The 22,942-nt window shown below is 43.0% G+C and overlaps 1 protein-coding gene across 3 annotated transcripts in view; it reads right to left on the bottom strand.

Annotated features, from left to right (window-relative positions):
• LOC117511000 (UDP-glucuronosyltransferase 2A1-like) overlaps nucleotides 1–22,942 on the bottom strand; it is a 45,147-nt gene that overhangs the window by 5,566 nt on the left and 16,639 nt on the right. The window contains exons 1-4 of one of the 3 annotated variants that reach the window (XM_034170932.1): nucleotides 19,594–20,338; nucleotides 2,068–2,216; nucleotides 1,811–1,942; nucleotides 163–250 (exon numbers count right to left, since the gene is read on the bottom strand). In XM_034170932.1, the coding sequence (XP_034026823.1) occupies nucleotides 163–250; nucleotides 1,811–1,942; nucleotides 2,068–2,216; nucleotides 19,594–20,308 (1,084 nt within the window). In that variant the 5' untranslated portion in view covers nucleotides 20,309–20,338. Of the gene's footprint in view, nucleotides 1–162; nucleotides 251–1,810; nucleotides 1,943–2,067; nucleotides 2,217–8,200; nucleotides 8,258–19,593; nucleotides 20,339–22,942 lie in introns of those variants that run through there. The other 2 variants (XM_034170934.1, XM_034170933.1) reach the window with 2 other exon arrangements.

The following is a 22,942-nucleotide window of genomic DNA, read 5'->3' as shown; positions in this document are numbered from 1 at the left end:
AACATTTCTTACTGTGCTTTACCCTGCTGTTACTTTATTTTAATTACTGAAAAACATCTAACATCAGCATGTGTGGTGCATCCCATTCATCATTTAAATGTACAAATTGAGAGGATTACAGTTAAAGTCACATTTAGTATATATAAAAACAAATCTATTTACCCAACAGGTCATTCTGAGGGATCCAGTCATATATTCTGGTGTTGGCTCCAAGAGTCTCTGGTTTATCTCCGCCATATCTCCACAGCACCTGTTAATGGTACCACTACTTATGGAGTAATACACAGCACATTTTCTTGTAATGATTACCTGTATTTCAGTACTTATGTAGTAGTAATAAATGCAAAATACATTCCATAACTTTAAATCAAAGCTTAAAGGGTCACACTGGGCAATATGCAGGGCTTAATTTGAGGGGGAGCAAGCCGGAGCGCGCTCCGGAACCTCTGACGTTGGCTCCGCCAGCTATTTATGCTGGATCCGTGATCCGCCACCTCTCTTGACTAACAAAATATTTTAAAAAATCACCGCGATTGCTCTCACTGCCACTCATACCGCCGCCCTCCTGTCTGCTGTGTGGAATTGCGCCAAATCTGGCAACAGGTCCAGAGGCTACGCTCGCTGTTTTGATCTGGATGTTGACCGTAGCCGCAGAGCTCCGTGGCCACCGAGAGAGGACTTGGATTCTTTGCGGGTCCCGCATCCGTACCCCTGGAGGCAGTGAGTGAAGGGAGAGCACGTGCACTGTGTTCTGCGTGTGTCTGTTTATAATCTTCTTGCACAGAAGAAAAAGAGTGTTTACACAAGAGAGAAAAGTGAGAAAATGTTAATGCCTGTTTGAGAAAAGTGTGTAGTGAGGGGTTTTACAGCCTTAAAACATCTATAATAAGTGTAAAAAAATAGCGCTACTGCCGCTTTCACACCGGGCACGATCAGACGCTACAAATTCGCGGGGGTTGCGTGGCGACGGACGCGCCTCCTTCGCCCGGTGTGTCGCTCTGCTTGGGTGGACTTTTGCTGCGAAAAATTCTGTCATAATTGTGTTTAGAAACCAGTCACCATTTGTTTTATTATACATCTGTGTAGTTAATTAATAAAATATTCTCCATGGATGATTCCCTCGCGCACACGTAAAATAAAAAGAAAAACTCCGCTCCCCCTGCTGTGGTGCTGCTGCTCGCTCCAAAAACTCTGTCATAATTGTGAAATAAAGGACAAAAGAGATATAAGTCCTGCTCACAGGCTGCTACCAGAGACAGGACATGTTCACATCTTCAGTCAAACTCCAGACATCTCACGTCACTACATATTCAGTCCCTGATTGGTCATCGCGGCGCAACGAGACGAAAAAGTTCAGATTTTTCAACTTGGGGAGGAGGGCAACACGACGTGACGCGACGCAATATTGCGCCACAAACGCGCAAAACGCTCAAAATCGCTTCACTCGCATCGCGCTGTGCGGTTTGGCGCCAAAACGCGTCCTTACATAGGGATTACATGGCAACCTGTGGCTGCAGTCGCTCGCGTCATGCCCGGTGTAAACGCGGAGAACGTAACTCCTGCGATAAACGAGGGACCACTGTACATCATTAAACAGGAATTTGTACTCTATCCGGATTTGGTGTGACTAGTGTTATTAGGCCTACAATACATACCCAGTTTATTTTTGGTGTGGCGCACAGCGTTGTTCGCAAGCCCCCACCCCACCCCTTTTTTTTTCTGCACCGGAGCCACCCATCCTCTGCGCTCCGGGACCTCCCACTTTACAAATTATGCACTGGCAATATGGATATCATTCAAGTCCTCTCACCTTTTGTGGGAGCTGTGCAAGTGCTGCTGCGATCATGTTTGCTTTATCTGTTGTAACATTTTTTATCATAGAACCCAGAGTGAACACCACAATGCCGGCATCTCCAGAACTCTGCACAAACTCTTCCATATCCTGAAAAGAGAAATATGGTATCATCCTAGGTGAGAAAAGCCACAATTTCCTTTCTTCGTATCACAGAATGTACATTTCGTGGGAGATGTTCATAATACTGAAGGTATAATTATAGGTAGCTCTACCTCTGGTAAAGGTTTCACAGGTTGACAGTGGATTCCACCAACAAATTTGAAGTTAGGAAGGAAAGGACGTGGGAATTCAAAATCCCAGTACGTCCTCATTAACCAGAACTCTGCTTTGCCCATTAATTCACAGGCACTGGTAGGTTTTCCTGTCAGAAATGAAACAATGATTACAGTCAAACATCAGAATGTATTACTGCATTGTAGATGAGATGTTTAAGTTTCAGATTTACTTTACTTTGAATATCATTTTGATATCTGTTGTTGCAAATAGATAGATAGATAGATACATAGATAGATAGATAGATAGATAGATGTATTGTCATTACAACAACTGCAACAATATTTCTTCCCACACAATCACCTCAGACAAAAATACAATGAATCCACAGTTATTACAAGTTGAACATAATAATGGCACACATCAGAATTAGAACACCCATACATATACATTTGATTGTTTATCTATCCTAAAGTTTAAGACAGTCCATCATCCGAATTGAGGCAATGTGTGTGTGTGTTGGAGAGGTGCAGCGGTATCCTGCATGGCTGCGAGCTCAGGGGGAGCAGCAGGGCGGAGGCAAAGGGGGTCGATAGAGGTGGGGGGGGATGGGGCGTGCGTCATGAGTGCAGATGAGATGAGTTAGTATCAGTCACATGAGTTTGTATCAATTTCAAAGGTCTAGAGTTGCCTTGACAACAACAGACTGACTGTCAGGGAGGGCAGAAGATAAGAGGGCCGCCAAATGGTTCACCAAGGCCATAGAAATTCTGGAGGAAAACAGTGGGACGTTTTGACCTTTGGAGGCTGATAAGCCTGCCATGTTTAGAGTTGAGCAGAGAAAGCACATTTGCAGCTCTTCTAACCAACCAAATCCAATTTGAGTATTCACTGGTCTCCGACATATTCCTTTGCAAGGTGTACATTTGCTCCAAGATGTTATCCAACTTATGTCTGAGTTCAAGGGTTAACGCAGTCTGAGAATGTATCTCCTTGCCCAACTCATTAATCATGACGGACAGATGAAGGGTTGTGGTTCTGGTAGCAGCCGTCTTGCCAATTCTCCGGTAGGTCAGGGCAGCACATAAACCAATAAGCACCAGCCCTCCCATGATAAAACCAAATATAAATAAATCTTTGATGTCCTCCACAGAGAGTGGTACCAAGCGGGCAACATGCCATTTCTCCCAGGCATCAAGAACATAGCCCGCAGGGTAGGTTCCATCTGGGCACGCAGGGTCCCCCAGCCCTGATTTCCTTGTTGAAAAAATGGTGTCAATAGCATTCAGAGACCAGCTGATCAATTCCATGGTTAATCCAATATAGTTTGAAGAATTCAGTCTGGTGAAATAGGGACTTTGTGTTGTGTGGGCCGCTGAAGAGGAGGTACTGCTGGCCCACCACCACCAGAGGGCGCCCTGTCTGGAGTGCGGGCTCCAGGCACCAGAGGGCGCTGCCGCCTCACAGGAGCAGCCAGGGTGACAGCTGTCACCCATCACCTGAGACGAGACAGCTGATATCAATCAACAGGGAGGTATATCAGCAGGACGGCATCTCTACCTCATTGCCGAGATATCGCTCTACCAAGGAGGTAACGAACTCAGCCAGTTACTCTATTCTAAGAGTTAATACTTTTTGCTTGTGCTTAAGGTCAGCTGAAGACAGTGTTGGACGTGACTAGATAAGTACTCACCTTCCAATCCTTCAGTGTTGTTTTTGAGAAGAGGTGGAGGTGGTGTTTCCACCCTGTGTGTTGCTGGGTGCAGCCGCACCCACACCTGACTGTTTCTGTTCCTTGCCAGCAGTACCGGATCCGACGAGCGGAGGCAGTGGCCACCTGGGGTTCGGGACTTGGTGGCTCCAGTATCCCCGGGGTTCGGTGGCAGAGGAAATCGGGTGGTTCCGGTTCGACTCGGACAGACGTCTCCTATCGTCGAGCCTGCCCACACGACACCTTTGGAATTCGGTTACTGCTGTATTTGTAATCTGTTGTGTTTGTTGTGTGAGTTCACAACAGTAAAACTTTGTGATTTGACTTTCTCCATTGTCCGTTCATTTGCGCCCCCTGTTGTGGGTCCGTGTTCCTACACTTTCCCAACACTGAAGGTTGGAGCAGAGACAGAGGAGATGCAGTCGCCCTCGCCGGAGCAAGTCAAAGGAAAGCATAGTGGACTAGATGAACATGAGAGCAAACTGCCCTGTCTTGAATTGCAATAATAAAAAAAAATCAATCGATACTCGGTAATTCTGCGACAGACTAGCGTCATGTGGATGTGCCCCGCATCACGCCCTGTGACTGCTGGGATAGGCTTCAGCGCCGCCCCCTCCCCACACACACACACACACACACACACTCATAGAGCACAAACCTCCACCAACACTAGTTTCCATTTCCACAAATTTTTAACTTTGAAAAGGTTTTCAAGGTCAAGTCCTGTTAGAAGTGGCTTTTCATGAGCTAAATTAGATGTAATCAAATGTCAGGAGCATGTGTTTAGTTCATGTACTGCATGCAATAAAATGCAAATTAATGATTTAAAAATCATAGTGTGATTTGCCTGAATGTCACACTACTATTATTGTGAACACCCCTTTTCTACTTTTTTTTTACTAATAGCCCAATTTCATAGCCTTAAGAGTGTGCATATCATGAATGCTTGGTCTTGTTGGATTTGTGAGAATCTACTGAATCTACTGGTACCTTGTTTCCCATGTAACAATAAGAAATATACTCAAAACCTGGATTAATCTTTTTAGTCACATAGCACTACTACAGTATTATTCTGAACACTACTGTATGAATTTAGTTCATGCACTTGTATCAGTTTTTTTTTGTTTTTGTTTTTGTTTTTTTTTGGTATTTTCAGGGTTTTTTCCAACCTTTTCAGTTTCTGAATTCTTTTTCAGATAATTTTCATAGTACATTGGTTGTTTTTGCTATGTACAATTTGTCATTGCTTTTTGGCACTTGGTTTCCAACTGATAACTGGAAAACAGGCATAAAATTGGAACCTCCATCCAATTTTGGTGGTGTAGGTAAATTGATAACAGATAAATGACTGTGATTGAGGCACTTTTGATTGAGATATAATGTAAAATGTACACTAAATGGGCTTTTCAATATTAAATTCAAATGTCCACAAAATCCACAATCCGGATCATATCCGGATCAAACTGCCAAGTGATAGTGAGCACCAGTCTACACCTTCAAATATGAGAGTGATTGGGACATGTTAGATGAAGATATATTCTAAAATATACATTAAATGGGGTTTTCAATGTTAAATTTAATTGCTACAAAATCTCTAATCATGATCAGATCTGATGTTGCTGACCGAACAGTCCCCCTTAAAAATCGGTCCGCCCTGCCTTTCACTGCACATGCAGCATTTCTGTGTCAGCCATGGTTGACTGATTATTACCTCATTTCTGCTTAAAACTGCACTCTAGTCATCATCTATCTCAGCGACAGATATCTGAAGCTTTTTTTACAACAATGATTTCCACATAAATTCAGCATTATTTCATAATAAAAGACAGAAGAAGCGATCAGAGCGCCGCAGCCCGACGAGCTGCTAGCTGCTGCGTTCACTGCGCCTCCATCATATTAAAGTGCCAGTAGCGACTCACTGATTATCACCTCATTTCTGCTTAAAATAGCCTCGTTTCTGCCTAAAACTGACTTTAGAATGATTTAAGAGGTTTTACCTTGTCATCTGATTATTAATAATCACATTATTCCCTTTCATCGCTTTGGGTGAAGAGAGTCTGTCTCAGATGAGCTGCTGTGGTCCCGATTGACGCATGCACAGCAAAGGTAGGATGGGCCAATTTTTAGGGGGGGACCGGTCAGTCTGTGACACCAGATCAAACTTTGTCATTTGATAAAGCATACAATCCTACATAACATTTTCAAATATGAAAGGACTTCAGTCTTTTTTGACAGACTTTGAAAATTAGTTCAGTGTTAAAGGATAGGGGTTTTTCCAAGATTTTTCCTGACTTTGACTTATGACCTTGAAAATTCAATCAGTTCGTGCCTATCAGAATATGAATCCTCTGTAAAAAGTTTTATAACAATATATGAAAAATTGTGGGTTCCAGCCTGTTCAAAAACAAACAAACAGGGGTGAAAACAACCTACGCCGAACTTTGTTGGCAGAAGTAATCATACGTACAAAATTATTCACACCCTTTTCCATGAAGCTCAAAATTGAGCTCAGGTCCATCCTGTTTCCACTGATCATCCTTGAGATGTTTTTCAGCTTAATTGGAGTCCACCTGGGATAAATTCAGTTGATTGGATATGATTTGGAAAGACACACACCTGTCTACATATAAGGTCCCACAGTTGACAGTGCACATCAGAGCACAAACCAAGTATGAAGTCAAAAGAACCACTGAGACAGGATTGTCTTGAGCCACAAATCTGGGGAAGGGTACAGAAACAATTTTGCTGCTTTCAAGGTCCCAGTGAGCACAGTGGCATCCATCATCTGTAAATGGAAGAAATTCAGATCCACCAGGACTCTTCCTAGAGCTGGCTGCCTGTCTAAACTGAGCGACCAGGGGAGAAGAGCTTTAGTCAGGGTGGGGACCAAGAACCTGATGGTCACTTTGTCAGAGCTCCAGCATTCCTCTGTGGAGAGAGGAGAACCTTCCAAAAGGACAACTATCTCTGCAGCAATCCACCAATCAGGCCTGTATGGTAGAGTGGCCAGAGGGAAGCCACTCTTTAGTAAAAGGCACATGGCAGCCCACCTGGAGTTTACCAAAAGGCACCTGAATGACTATCATCAAACCTTGAGAAACAAAATTCTCTGGTCTGATTAGCCAAAAATGGAACTCTTTGGCGAGAATGCCAGACATCATATTCGGAGGAAAACCAGGCACCATCTCTCCAGTGAAGCATGGTGGTGGCAGCATCATGGTGCTGTGGGGATGTTTGTCAGTGGCAGGAACTGGGAGATTAGTCAGGATTGAGGGAAAGATGAATGCAGCAATGTACAGAGACATCCTGGATAAAAACCTGCTCCAGAGCGCTCTCGACCTCAGACTGGGGCAACAGACAACTCAGGACAACTCTGTGAATGTCCTTGAGTGGCCCAGTCAGAGTCCAGCCACCTGAATCTGATTGAACATTTCTGGAGAGATCTGAAAATGGCTTTGCACCAATGCTGCCAATCTAACCTGATGGAGCTTGAGAGGTACTGCAAAGAGGCATGGGCAAAACTGTCCAAAGATAGGTGTAAGTGGGTGTAGAAAATGAATGAAAGAAAATCTACAACTTCCTTATGTCAACTCTTCATTTGGGTCATCAAGTTTGTCTTGTTTGTCACCATAGCTACCAGACTGGGTAAGTATTATGCTTATTGACAGCAATTACTATGGTTATGTGAAACAATAAATACCACTCCTGATCAATTTCTTCATATGTCATACTTCAGAGGGCCTGGATCACTTGGCAGCAATGTTAAGTGCCAATAGTACAATTAAAGGGACAGCAGTTTTGAAATGTATCAAAATAAAGAATTTTGCAAAGTACAATGGTCCATATAGCTGACTTGCTTACCTCTGACCACGGTGTAATAATTATCTAAGTTTTTCCAAAAAAATATGATTCAACAAGACATCATGGAAGCCATAGAAGAGAACGTTCCACAGCCTCTCTGAGAAGGTCATCTCATCAGTCAGTTTGCTCATAGCACCAAAGGAAGGTGGAGTTGGGAGTTGGTCACAGTACCTCTCCCAGTTGTGGGCTAAGACAAAACGCAAAGAGTAGACTAGGGGGATGTTCAGTACATCTGCCAATAAGTCACCACCTGGGTAGATGGCATCAGCAAGTAGAAGGTAATACTTTCCCTTTCTTAGGTGTTCAATGACGGTGTCTGATTTCAGTACAGCGTCCATGTGTTTCAAAGTGAACTGCAGCTCTACCTTGAACAAATCTGTGAATCTGAGGTAAATCTGCAAATAGCTCATATGATCCATCTCATACATGGAGAAGTGAAGGAGCTCTTCCAGATAGTCTTCCATAGACATCATTGAGAAGGATACGTTAAAGGGCTCGAAGTAGAAGTTGGAATTCACGTTGTTCTTGAACATTGAAGTGCTGGGTTTCAAGACTGTTACCTGGTGTCCTCTATCGACCAGTTTGTCCAGCACAGGCTTGATGTTGATCCAGTGGCTCCCATCAGTGTACCACACTAAAACATTTCCACAACTTCCATATGCAGACATGCAAAACACCAGAGTCATGCAGACACACAACCGCATCCTCAGCTCCATGGTGGCTGCATGTCAGATTCTTTTATGAAGGGCACAGAGGAAGATAATCATTAATACAGTAAAACTGAACTTTGATTCATAGCTGCTCCAGGTTTGTGACATAACGTGAACAGAGGAGTAATGTTGTGTGTTAAGGTTTACGGTAAAGGTTGTAAAGTCTAAGATTCAGCATAAAGGAAAATAATCTGTAACAGTTGTTAATAGGAAGCATGATACTGAAGCAGTAGTTATTGATTACTATGAAAAAATAATGTCCATCCAGACAATATTTGCATTATTTTTGTTTTACCTGTATAATTACAGTATATCAGAAAAGCAATATAAACCAAGTGTACACATGCTAAATTAGAATGTTAATATACTTTCCTGAACAATAAAAATGTTTTCAAAAAGCATGTATTGACAGTTAGATGATTTTCTGCACATCTGGTTTGTTCTGGTTGGGTCATACCTAAACTGTCCATGATATTATTTTCTCACACATGCATGCATCATGGACAGGATAATTTTGCAGGTGTAACACTAATTAGCAGAGTCAGTGACTCAGGTTTGTGGGCATGGCTAAGCATTAAAAATTCACTGACTTTGTAAGTTAGGTTTGTTTGTGGATATTAGGTCACTAATAGTGTCCTATCATATAGTTGGCCAGTAGAAATGGAGCAGGTGTGTGTGAAGGGGAATTGTGGCCATCTAGATTTTCACCTATGACATAGATGTAAATAACATATAAAGAATCTGTATCTTTGGCATGGGGCGGTGGGGGGCACCTACAGTAATGCAGTGATTTCAAAATATTGTCGTGGTGGCCAAGTAGTTAGTGCACTTGGTTTCAGTGCAGAAGGTTCCACGTTCAAACCCCACTGCTACCACATTTCTCCATGTAATACAGAGTTACATCAGGAAGGGAATCTGGCATAAAACTTGTGCCAATTCAACATGCAGATCCACCTCCAATTTGCAGTCGTGACACCGAGTGTAAACAAGGGAGCAGCTGAAGGGACTTACTATTTACAGTGCATCACTTTTTCCACGGGTTATGTTACAGCCTTATTCCAAAATAGCATAAATTATTTTTTTCCCCCCTCAAACTTCTACTCACAGCAGCCCATAATGACAATGAAAAAAGTCTTTTTGCAATTTTTGCTAATTTACTAAAAAATAAAAAAAAACTAAGAAATCGCATATACATGAGTATTCACCCCCTTTGTTCAATACTTTGTTGATGCACCTTTGGCAGCAATTACAGCCTCAAGTCTTCTTGAATATGATGCCGCAAGCTTGGTGCACCTATCTTTGGATAGTTTTGCCCATTCCTCTGCACCTCCTCTGTACCACTCAAGGACATTCACAGAGTTGTCCTGAAGCCACTCCTTTGACACCTTAGCTGTGTGCTTAGGGTCTATGATGTATCAGGGTATAAAAGGGCCATTACTCCCCCACACCAGTGTGTTGTGCTATTCGCATGCTGCTGTCTGTTCCAGTACGTCAACGAATAAACCAGTTGCAACACAATTCAGATTGTCCATTTGGCTTCCTTAAACTTCAGCATATTGATGCTATGCATATGAGTAATTCTTCTGTTTTAGGACTAATGAGGCACAACAAGCTGGCGATGAGGATGATTGAATGATTATGGGCCCCTTCACACATAGTGCGAATTTGGTCGAATTGCACATTAAGTGCGCATGAAGGAGGAATCGTTTGCAAGCCGTGTAATTTTGTAGCTGCTTCTAACGCCTCGTACATCTGTTGCTACAACTATTGCGCACACCAGTGGCTGAAAGACAAGAGTGTGCGCTGTGCGAGCCCATTAAATCCTGTCGTGACAAACGTCTAACACTGCTTGCATGGCACTTAGAAAATGTGTGGCCATTCGCACTCTTGGCACAACAACAGACTGCAGACAATCACTGTCGTACTCACGAAATTTGTCTTAGTGCCCCATGAGTGTGGCTTTGGTGTGTGCTGTGCACTGAACTGACAGGAGGTGTGGCTATGACAGAAGCGGCTGTGGAAATCTGTCATTCTGGACATCCCGGCTGGACAGTACTGTGTCTGGACGGACATGGACTAACAACTGACCACTGTGACGCACGTGTGTCTGTTTGCTGTCATCAAGTGGACATAAATAAAAACATATATCACTGTGGTGACATGCTGCAGTAAGTGAGCGTGCACGGCGTGCACATGGACAGACTGCCCCCACGTTGAAACGGACCCTACGATCATAACAAGCAGCAGGAGATCTGACTGTCATATCACCCAGGTGAGCTCTGTTCCCACATGATGCAGTGTCCTGCGGCACGCCATCCACAAGACACACTTGTCAGCAAGATGCGTGCGGGCCAGTGGGACACGCGTCAGCAGATGTGGACATGAATGAGACGAGCGAACTGCTTCTCATTCATGTCATTTCATGACTGAACGTCAGTGACCATGGGTCATCTACAGAGGAACAAACGGATCATACAGTATTTGTATTGCCCGCTTGATAAGAGGGATTTAATATAATGTTTTTATATGGTGCGTTGTTTTTATTTTTTCTTTATTGCATCCATTTGCTTCCTGATATGAGGCAGTGTTCAGCAGTTTTTACAGGACAGTGATGGTAGCTTACTTGGTAAAGTTTCTGACTGCAGTCAGGGCTTTTGGAAGGTGCAGGTTCGAATCCCGTGGGTGACATGTACACTCAACAAAAATATAAACGCAACACTTTTGGTTTTGCTCCCATTTTGTATGAGATGAACTCAAAGATCTAAAACTTTTTCCACATACACAATATCACCATTTCCCTCAAATATTGTTCACAAACCAGTCTAAATCTGTGATAGTGAGCACTTCTCCTTTGCTGAGATAATCCATCCCACCTCACAGGTGTGCCATATCAAGATGCTGATTAGACACCATGATTAGTGCACAGGTGTGCCTTAGACTGCCCACAATAAACCACTCTGAAAGGTGCAGTTTTATCACACAGCACAATGCCACAGATGTCGCAAGATTTGAGGGAGCGTGCAATTGGCATGCTGACAGCAGGAATGTCAACCAGAGCTCTTGCTCGTGTATTGAATGTTCATTTCTCTACCATAAGCCGTCTCCAAAGGCATTTCAGAGAATTTGGCAGTACATCCAACCAGCCTCACAACCGCAGACCACGTGTAACCACACCAGCCCAGGACCTCCACATCCAGCATGTTCACCTCCAAGATCATCTGAGACCAGCCACTCGGACAGCTGCTGAAACAATCGGTTTGCATAACCAAAGAATTTCTGCACAAACTGTCAGAAACTGTCTCAGGGAAGCTCATCTGCATGCTCGTCGTCCTCATCGGGGTCTCGACCTGACTCCAGTTCGTCGTCGTAACCAACTTGAGTGGGCAAATGCTCACATTCGCTGGCGTTTGGCATGTTGGAGAGGTGTTCACGAATGAATCCCGGTTCACACTGTCCAGGGCAGATGGCAGACAGCGTGTGGCGTCGTGTGGGTGAGCGGTTTTCTGATGTCAATGTTGTGGATCGAGTGGCCCATGGTGGCGGTGGGGTTATGGTATGGGCAGGCATCTGTTATGGACGAAGAACACAGGTGCATTTTATTGATGGCATTTTGAATGCACAGAGATACCGTGACGAGATCCTGAGGCCCATTGTTGTGCCATACATCCAAGAACATCACCTCATGTTGCAGCAGGATAATGCACGGCCCCATGTTGCAAGGATCTGTACACAATTCTTGGAAGCTGAAAATGTCCCAGTTCTTGCATGGCCGGCATACTCACCGGACATGTCACCCATTGAGCATGCTTGGGATGCTCTGGACCGGCGTATACGACAGCGTGTACCAGTTCCTGCCAATATCCAGCAACTTTGCACAGCCATTGAAGAGGAGTGGACCAACATTCCACAGGCCACAATTGACAACCTGATCAACTCTATGCGAAGGAGATGTGTTGCACTGCATGAGGCAAATGGTGGTCACACCAGATACTGACTGGTATCCCCCCCCAATAAAACAAAACTGCACCTTTCAGAGTGGCCTTTTATTGTGGACAGTCTAAGGCACACCTGTGCACTAATCATGGTGTCTAATCAGCATCTTGATGTGGCACACCTGTGAGGTGGGATGGATTATCTCAGCAAAGGAGAAGTGCTCACTATCACAGATTTAGACTGGTTTGTGAACAATATTTGAGGGAAATGGTGATACTGTGTATGTGGAAAAAGTTTTAGATCTTTGAGTTCATCTCATACAAAATGGGAGCAAAACCAAAAGCGTTGCGTTTATATTTTTGTTGAGTGTATTTATTTATTTATTTTTTGCTGCGCAATGTGGTTACACATTTATTTATTTGTTTTTTTATTTGTTTTTTTTTTTTTTGTTCTCACCACATCGTGCAGCTGGTGGCACAGTGTTCCCGCTTGTATGAACCATCGCACCAGCATCGTGCATGCCTGCCCGTCTGCGCAGTGTTTCATGGTGCACACATACCAGCTGCTCTGACTGGTGTCGCCCTGGAGTTGTACATATTCACACTATGTGTGAAGGGGCCTTAATGAACCACTGCTGCGCCACTTGTAAGGCCAACATGGCGAAGCTGACGGAGAAGCGAGCGGGAGATGGCGGGGTTCATCTGTCATATCAAGGCCTTTACTGAAGCCATGGAACAATGGTCGATGTATGTCGAGGAGTTTGAGCATTTTATTGCCGCTAACGAAGTTTCAGCTGTGAAAAATGCTGCAGCGTTTTTAACTGTTATTGGACCGAAGTCATATGCTTTGTTGCGCATTTTGTTAGCACAGGACAAACCAGGAAGTGCACCATATGAAGTTTTGATGAAATTTTTCAGTGACCATTTCTCTCCAAAACCCATCATAATTGTGAAGAGGTTTAGTTTTCATAAACATAGCCAGAAAGAAGGGGAGAGTGTCGCACAATATGTGGTGGCTGTGTTGAAGAAACTGTCAGAACATTGTGATTTTGGCACGTATCTACAAGACGCTTTGCGTGACAGACTTGTGTGTGGTTTTATTAATGAGAACATTCCAGAGAAAGTTACTAACTGATGAAGCATTAACTGGAGACAGCATTGGTAATGGAAGCAGTTGCAAGAGAATCCCAACAGTTGAAAATGCTCGGGGAGGTGCATGCAGTAGCTGTCTCTCCACCAATAGAGGGAGGCAAATGCTTCAGATGTGGTAAATCAAATCGCAATGCAAAAGACTGCTTTTATTGGAAACAACAGTGCCACAATTGTAAAAGAACAGGTCACACAGCCCGTTTTTCTAAAAAGAAAAAGAGTTATTGGAAGCATACAAGAGATCCATATGAAACGAGGGGAAAATCATGGAAACCATCTGGAAGAAAAACGAGGAAAAATTCACATGGTGGAGGTTGATGCTTCTGATCGTGAGAACAGTTTTTTTTTTTTATCTGACTGCCTTGGAATTGAGACTGCATGTAATGTCGGCTGTTGAGAAGAAGGACGCTGTCATGTTCCGGCCCCATTATGGTTTCTGTCATTATTTGTTCCCTTTACTTTATCCACTGTCTCCCCCAATCTTGGTTTAGCAGTTGTTTTATTTTAGTCACTTGTTAAGTCGCATCTTAGTTTGGTTCTGATTATTTGATTTATTATTTGATTTTTTATGTGTAATGTTTTAGTCACTGGTTTTGTTTTCTGTTTATCATTTATTTTCTGTTTATCATACTTTAGTCATGTGCCACTGTTTGTCATACTTTAGTCATATGTTGAATTATCTGTTTATTTTTCTTTTGCCACTTGTGAGTTCCATTCTAGTTTAGTCTTAGCCTTTATTTTTGTGGTTGATCTCTTTTCAGTATTTACATTTGTTTTCTGGTTAATTCTTTGTTCTTTCATGATGGGTCTTCTTTATTTTATTTCTTATTTATTGGAACCTGGATTTTGCTCTTCTTAGGTGGTATTTTGTTTAGATCACGGTGGTTTTACGTTCATCTTTGAGTTGGGTCCTGTTCACTTTGCTTTTGTCTTACTGCACGCTCTTGTCTGGTGCTCAGGATTTGGTATGCATGTATCTTGTCTCTTCTGTTTGCGACACCCCTTCCAGATTGTTCTCCCACACCTGTGTCTCGTTTCCTAATCACCACCTGCTCTATTTAAGCCCTTTGTGTTTGCCTCCTCACTGCCAGTTCATCATACTTGCAAGTCTTCGTCCCAGCCTTGATTTTGTCATTCTACAAACATACTTGAAATCATGATAACAATGAACCAAGTGCATTATAATATGTGGGGGCAATTTTAATATTCACCTAAATGCAAAAATTGATAGTTCTAATGATAAACCTGATACCAAAGAAAATTAGTTTAAAAAAATCAATTGTTATATGAGAGAAATGGGAATTGTAGATATATGGAGGGGAAAAAACCCCGACAGACTGAAAATACACTCACTATGTGCACTTATTCTGGAGTGCACTCATTCTGGAGTAAACATTATGTGCACCAGACCTGTTCTTGATGTTTATGAGTGATATATTGCGAGTGGTAACTTGCGACATTGGTTTCAAGGTCTGTTCACTCTCAGGTCATAATCCTGTAAATCTGTCACTTGTCACTGTCACTGGCAGCTAAATGCAAATATTGTAAATGATAAAGAAATCAAGGACAAGTTGAAATTTGAAATTGAATTCTATCTGGAGTACAAAGACAATGATAACCTGTTACATTGTGGGACAGTTTAAAAGCCGTGCTCTGGGGGAAAATAATTGCTATTTTTTTCTACCTTAAAGAAGTGTATAAAACAAATAATGTTAGATCTTGAAAATAAACAAAATGAATTACGGAAAGAACATTCTTGTCTACATGATTCGGTTAGATTAAGGATACTTGAAGTGAAGAAGAAGATAAGTGAAATAGAAATGCAGGATATAAAAAAGGCTCATTTTTAAAACAGCAACACTACGATACTGGCGGAAAAACTCAAAAACTTTTGCCATAACGATTAAGGAAACAAAAGGCAGAGAGAGCAGTTCATAAAATTTGACATCCTGTAACAAACATAATTGAGACTAACTTAGAAAAAAATAGAACATTGTTTTGAAGAGTACTATCAGAAATTATGTTCACCTCAATTAAGAAGTCCGACTGAAATTAACTCTTTTTTTTAATCCACATTAAATTTACCTGAAATTACAAATGACCAAAAACTATTATCCAATATAACCAAAGAAGAAATTATAGCCACGATTAGAAGATTAAAAAAATGGAATGGCCCCCGGGGCAGATGGATTTAATTTGGATGGTTATTGATTATGCAAGATCATTTAGTACCAACATTAACAAAAACTTTCAACTGGGTGTTTGAAATAAAAACTAGTTCTCCTTCTTAGAGAGAGGCTATAATTTCTATAATTCCCAAGGAAAATAAAGACAAACTGGGATGTGGAAACTACCGCCCTGTGAGTGTACTCAATGTTGACAAAATATTTACTTCCATATTATGCAAACATTGAGAGGTAATTTTACCAGAGCTCATAAACAAAGATCAGACTGGCTTTTTTTAGACAAAAACAGATGCAGGATAATATTAGAAAAGCACTTTTGATTATGAAATATGTCAGGCAATGCAATTTGGAAACTCTTGTAATAAGTTTCGACACGCAAAAGCATTCGACTCAGTACGATGGGAATTCTTACATAAAGTGATGGCCACATTTGTCTTCCACTCCGATATGATTGAGACAGTCTCCGCACTGCACAACATCCTACTGCCAGGATTAAAATAAATGGAGATTTGGCCAAATCTATTACTTTAGAAACCTGCCATTTTTCTCTCTGTTTATTGAGCCCTAAGCTCAATGGATAAGACAGAGCACAGAAATTAATAGGGCCCTTAGAGATTTTCCAACCAGGCTGGGATTTGAACCAAGCATCCTCTGGGCTCTGTCAGGTTTTTTGTCTGTTGGATTGTTTTTGTGTTCTGTCTGCCTCTTGCTCTGTCTTTCTGGTTGGCTTTTCTCTGTCCTGCTCTCTCTTGTCTCTCTCTTGGCTCTTGGTGGTGGGTGTTTCTCTCTGTCTGGTCACACCCCGGTTCTGGGAGCTTCTCCACACACCTGTTCTTGATTTGCAGTTAATCACCTGGGTGCTTTATAAGCCTCACAGTTTGCCAGATCGATGTGCCTAGTGCCTCTTTCCAGCTCAGTTCTCATATTTTTGCCCTGCTCTGTTTGCCTCATTGTGTTTTTTGACTACCTGCTTGTGTACCTCGACCACGCTTTTAGCCTGATGCTTTTGATACTGTTGCTCTGTGTCTCCGTGTACCGACCCCAGCCTGTTAACCCAGTAAACGCTTTTACTCCACTGAGCTGTGTTCCTGCATGCTGCATTTGCGTCCAGCCTGTCCTATTAGCCAAACCTGATAGTCTCAAGCCCAACACCACTAGACCATCACCCTCCCTAATGGAAGGAAGGAAGGAAGGAAGGAAGGAAGGAAGGAAGTCGAAGGAACTGTTGGAAAGGGAATACCAATTATGGTTGTATAAGTTGCCAAAAATTGCAAAAAACAATTTAGTATGACAGGGGAGTTTATGTGTGAATCTTTACTGAAATCTTAGAAGAACTGGAAGAGATGTCTAGAATCTTAAAGTGGTGTGCTTATGATTCTGAGTTAATATTTAATATAATATTTTTTAATATGAGGTCTGTTAGAAAAGTATCGGACCTTTTTATTTTTTTCAAAAACCTGATGGATTTGAATCACGTGTGCTTGCATGAGCCAACCTTGAACCTTTGTGCGCATGCGTGATTTTTTTCACGCCTGTCGGTTGCGTCATTTGCTTGTAAGCAGCCTTTGTGTGAGGATGGGTGTAGTCTCTCGTCGTTTTTTCTTTGCAAGGAAATGGCGGAACGACTGGAGCAGCACGACTGCATCAAATTTTGCCACAAACTGGGCAATAGCCAGGTGGAAACCATTCAGATTATTCAGACGGTTTTCGGTGACGATCCTCTGGGCATCACACAGATTAAGGAGCGGTACAACCAGTTTGAAGACGTCCGCACAACGGTGGAGAGCGCACCACACTCCGGGCGGCATCAACACGCTGAAATGACCGGATCATTTCCAAAGTGAACGCTGTGGTGATGTGGGACCGTCGTGTGATTATCTGAGAAATTGCGGAAGAGGTGGACATCAGCACTTTTTCGGCACATTCCACTGTGACAGAAGATTTTGCCATGAAAAGAGTTGCAGCGAAATTCATCGGCATGAAGCTGATGGCGCAGCAACAGCGCCTCCGTGATGAAGTCTCACAGGACATGTTGTAACATGCCCTGACATGTCCAGCTTATCCACAATTTCTCGGATAGTCACATGATTGAAAAGCCACCGAAAGCCGTCTGAATCTTCCGAATGGTTGACGAGCTGGGCATGAAGTCTCACATGTCCTGTGAGACTTCAACACGGAGGCACTGTTGCTGCGCCATCAGCTTCGTGCCGGTGAATTTTGCCGCCACTCTTTTCATGGCAAATGACGCAACCGACAGGCGTGAAAAAATCACGCATGCGCACGAAGGTTGGCTCATGCAAGCACACGTGATTCAAATCCATCAGGTTTTTGAAAAAAATAAAAAGGTCTGATACTTTTCTAACAGACCTCGTATAATATAATGTTTTTATATACAGCGTCCGACTCACAAAGCAGGTGGAATTGTACTGCGCAAGAGGGCTCAACCAAAATAGCCTGTCCAAAATAGCTTGTCCTGTGCTCGTAGTCACCAGGTGCTCAGATAATGGGCTTTTAACAGCCTCGTCCTCACTATAAACATGCCTCTAAAATCCATGTTTGTTCTCGTAGTACCTCATACACAAACTACCTCACACTGTTGTTGCTAAATTTTAAACTTCTTGAAAATAGCACCACACTCAGATGAGCCTCTTTAGCCGAATATTCTGCCTCTTAGAGCCACTATTCTCCCACGATTGTTGAATAAATGGATTCGTACCAAAAAACAAACAATGCTATGTGGCTCATTTTTCACCTTTCATTATTCGGTGGGACCAGGGCTTTACAGTGCATTTGAAAAGTATTCACAGTGCTACACTGTTTCCACATTTTGTTTTGTTACAGCCTTATTCCAAAATGGAGTAATTAATTTTTCCCCTCAAAATTCTACTCGCAACACTCCATAATGACAACATGATATATATATATATATATATATATATTTGCAAATTTATTAAAAAAAAAACTAAGAAAACGCATGTATTCACACCCTTTGCTCAATACTTTGTTGATGCACCTTTGGCAGCAGTTACAGCCTCAAGTCTTCTTCAGTGTGATGCCACAAGCTTGGTGCACCTATCTTTGGGCAGTTCTGTCCATTCCTCTTTGCTGCACCTCTCAAGCTCCATCAGGTTGGATGGGGAGCAGCGGTGCACAGCCATTTTCAGATCTCTCCGAAGATGTTAAATCAGATTCAGTTCTGGGCTCTGGCTGGGCCACTCAACGACATTCACAGAGTTGTCCTGAAGCCACTTCTTTGATATCTTGGCTGTGGGTTTAGGGACATTGTCTTGCTGAAAGATGACCTGTCGCCCCAGACTGAGGTCAAGAGCGCTCTTTCATCCAGGATGTCTCTGCACATTGCTGCATTCATCTTTCCCTCATCCTGACTAGTCTCCCAGTTCCCACTGCTGACAAACATCCCCACAGGATGATGCTACCACCACCATGCTTCACTGTAGGGATGGTGTCTGTTTTCCTCCAAACATTATGTCTGGCATTTCTGTACCCATCCCTAGATTTATGCCTCAAGACAATCCTGTCACAGAGGTCTATAGACAATTCCTTTGTCTTCATGCTTGGTTTGTGCTCTGGACTCGGTAAGCTGCTGAAACATCTCAAGGATGATCAGTGAAAAAAAGGCTGTGAATACGAATGTGAATATGAATGTGCAAAAATCTAAAACAACAACAACAAAAAACAATCATTATGGGGTATTGTGTGTAGAATTTTGAGGGGAAAAAATTAATTTCATCCATTTTGGAATAAGGCTGTAACATAACCTGTGGCAAAAGTGAAGTGCTGTGAATACTTTCCAGATGCACTGCAAATGGTAATTGGCATTAAATATCACACAGACCAAAATGACTAAAAATACAAACTAATACAAAAATACTAATGCAGAGAATAATCAGAATAATTTAAATATGGCAGTATTAGGCCATTGAAAATTGGGTTTATAAGCAACTGAGATGCTCACCTCTGATTTCAGAGTAATAATTATCCAGCGGCCACCAAAAAACATGATTCACTATAACATCATTCAAGGCATAGAAGAGAAAGTTCCACAGTCTCTCAGAGAAGGTCATCTTGTCAGTCTGTTTGCTCATAGCAGCAGGGACAAAGGAAGGTGGAGTTGGGAGTTGACCACAATACCTCTCCCAGTTGTGGGCTAGTGTAAATCGCAGAGAGAATACCAGGGGGATGTCCAGTAAATCTGCCAGTAATTCGCTGCCAGGGTAAATCGGATCAGCCAGTAAAAGGTCATACTTTCCCTCCTGCAGTCGCACAACTGATTTTAGCATACCATCTAAATATTTCAAAGAGTACTTCATCTCCTCTGTGAAAAGTTCAATGAATCTCAGGTACATCTGTAAATAGCTGATGTGATCTATTTCATACATAGCAAATCGAATGAACTCTTCCAAGGAATCTTCTATGGCCTTCACTGAGACAGAGACATTAAACGATTCATAGCGGAAGCGAGAAGGCTCGCTGGTGTTCATAAACATTGAAGAACTGGGGACCAGTACTGTCACCTGGTGTCCCCTGTCGCTCAGCTTCTCCAACACAGGCTTCATGTTGATCCAGTGGCTGGCTTCAGTGTACCAAACTAAAATCTTCCCGCTGTGTCCATATCCAGTCATACAAAACACCAGCAGCATGCAGACACACAAGCCCTTCCCTGACTCCATGGTTGCTGTATGTCAGAGGCAAAGCTGTTTTCTGAGTGTTTATTTGAAATGGGTGTCAAGAACAAATTATTAACCAAACAAAAGTGAACTATGATTTGAAGTTGCCTCTCAGAGTACCTTACATAACAGACCCACTGCTATACCTGTATGTGGATGTGTATAAGATAAGGCTTGTGCGTTGGGCTTCAGACCAGAGGATCCTCGGTTCAAAATCCAGACAGACTGGGAAATCACTAAGGGCCCTTGGGCAAGGTCCTTAATCCCCTAGTTCATCCTGGTGTGTAGTGAGCACCTTGCATTGCAGCACCGTGACGTCGGTGTGTCTGTGTGAATGGGTGAATGTGAGGCATAATAGTAAAATGCTTTGAGCTTCTGATGCAGATGGAAAAGTGCTATATAAATGTAGTCCATTTTAACATTTAAGATGGTATGGATAAAGCAGATTAATCACTAACATGCAATGGGAATCCACAGACAAAACAAACAGTCTTGATAATGTAGCAAATTTTAAATGAGGTGTTGGTAGTTAATGACAGTAATGCAGATGTGATCAAAATGCAACAAGTTATTGTCAGGGTTTGGATTTTTGTGTCATGGGTAGTCTGTTCTGCTTTGTTTAGTTATTTTGTTTTACTGGCTTTTGTTGCATGTTAGTTATCTTGCTGGTCTTTTCCCTGCTTGGGTTTTCTCTGTCCTATCGCTCTTGTCTTCCTCTTGGTGCTTGGTGGTGGGCGTTTCATTCTGTCTGGCCACACCGTTGTTCCGGTTGCTTTCCACGCACACCCGTTCCTAATTTGCGGCTCATTACCTGGGTGTATGTAAAGTTCAGTAATTGCACTAGTCTCTTGCCAAATCGATGCACCTTGTGTTCTTCTTCCCAGCTCTGTTCGTGTGTTTTCCTAGCCCTGCTTGCCCCGTTGTGTTTTGATTACCTGCCTGTTTACCTGACTCTGCCGCTACCTGATTTTTGTACTACTGCTTGTTTTGGACTGCCTACACGTGTACCGACCTCTGCTAAGTACCTCACTAAACCATTTTGAACCACAGAGATTCACACGCATGTCAGTGAGCCGGACGCCACCATAGTCGACAGCTAGCACTTCAAGAGGACCAGCTGACCACGCTTAGCTCCGGAATTAACGAGCTGGCTAAATGTCAGGAATCGTTCATGTCCTCAGTAAGCACTCAGATGCAGCAGCATTTGTCCAACTTGGATCATCAGGCCAGCCCAGTTACAGCTACCGGCACCTCTCTTCCGGGTTCGTCAGCAGCCGCACCGGCTTCCGTACATGTACCAGGGTTTTGCAATCAGCTCTCTCAACCAGAATGATTCTCCAGAGAAATGGGTGACATCAGACCCGTCATCACTCAGTGTGAGTTACACTTTGAACTCATGTTGTCAATGTTTCCATCCGAAAGGACAACGAGAGCATTCATGATTACTCACCTGACTGGTCGAGCAGCAACGTGGGCTACAGCGGAGTAGAGTCTTTAGTCTGCTTATTGCACATCCCATAATGCCTTCACGACAGTTCTGCAGCATGTGTTCCAGCATACATCTCCAGGGCATGAAGTTGCACGCTCATTGATGAGGCTGAAGCAGGGCAGCCGCTGCGTTGCAGACTATGCTATAGACTCCCGCATCCTGGTAACGAAGGGTGAGTGGTATTCAGCAGCACTCCTCAATGTGTTCTTCCAGGGGTTAGCAGAGGACATCCAGGACCACCTCATTGCTGTAGACCTCCCAGAAGATCTCAACCAGCTCATCGCATTGGCTATCCAGACTGACTGTCAGCTGGTGGATTGTCCCCGTCGCAATGCTTGACATTCTCCTTGCCAATCTGCCACACCTCCGACCTGCTCCTCAGCTTCCAGCCACTCCATCTCCCACTCTTCACCTCAAAACATGGAGGAGCCGATGCAGTTGGCCAGAACAGGTCTGTCAATTGAGGAACGACAGCGGCGCTGAGAGGAAGGATTGTATTTTTATTGTGGACAGATAAGTCACGTGATCGCCGGTTGTCCTGTCAGGGGTGTAACCGTGCAGTCCAAGTCCGATTTGCAGGAGAGTCAAAATTCCATTTCTTCCTCCTCTACTCAGAATGCAATTTCTGCTAAATTAATATCCGATCATTCATCCATTTCAGTATCTGGATTTGTTGACTCAGGCTCAGAAGCTAATTTATTGTTGTCATCTCTCACCAGAACTCTCCATCTTAAGCTGTTTCGGCTTTCCCACCCTCTGGTGGTGCATGTGGTGGATGGTCTTGAACTTGGTCAAATAACCCTCCGCATTCAATCTGTTTGTATAATTATAGCTGAAAACCATTCTGCTTTCATGTATTTGATAAAATGACTCACCTTGTAATTCTTGGGCAACCCTGGCTTCAACAGGATAGTTCAAACTTTAATTGGTCTAAACGACAGATAATTTCATGTGGACCAGCTTGTAAAAATAACTGTCTTCTGAAACCAGAACGTTCTCCACCCAGCTCTGATCCGGATTTAGCCAGTGTACCTCCGTGTTACTATGATCTGGCACCCATTTTCAGTGAAGCTAAAGCCAAGTCTTTGCCACGACACCGCGATTATGATTGTGCCATTGAGTTTCTCTCTGCAGCTACTCCTGCTTGA

This window comes from Thalassophryne amazonica, chromosome 5, assembly GCF_902500255.1.
Source record: "Thalassophryne amazonica chromosome 5, fThaAma1.1, whole genome shotgun sequence".
Taxonomy (NCBI): domain Eukaryota; kingdom Metazoa; phylum Chordata; class Actinopteri; order Batrachoidiformes; family Batrachoididae; genus Thalassophryne; species Thalassophryne amazonica.
This window is presented reverse-complemented; position numbering and strand designations above follow the sequence as displayed.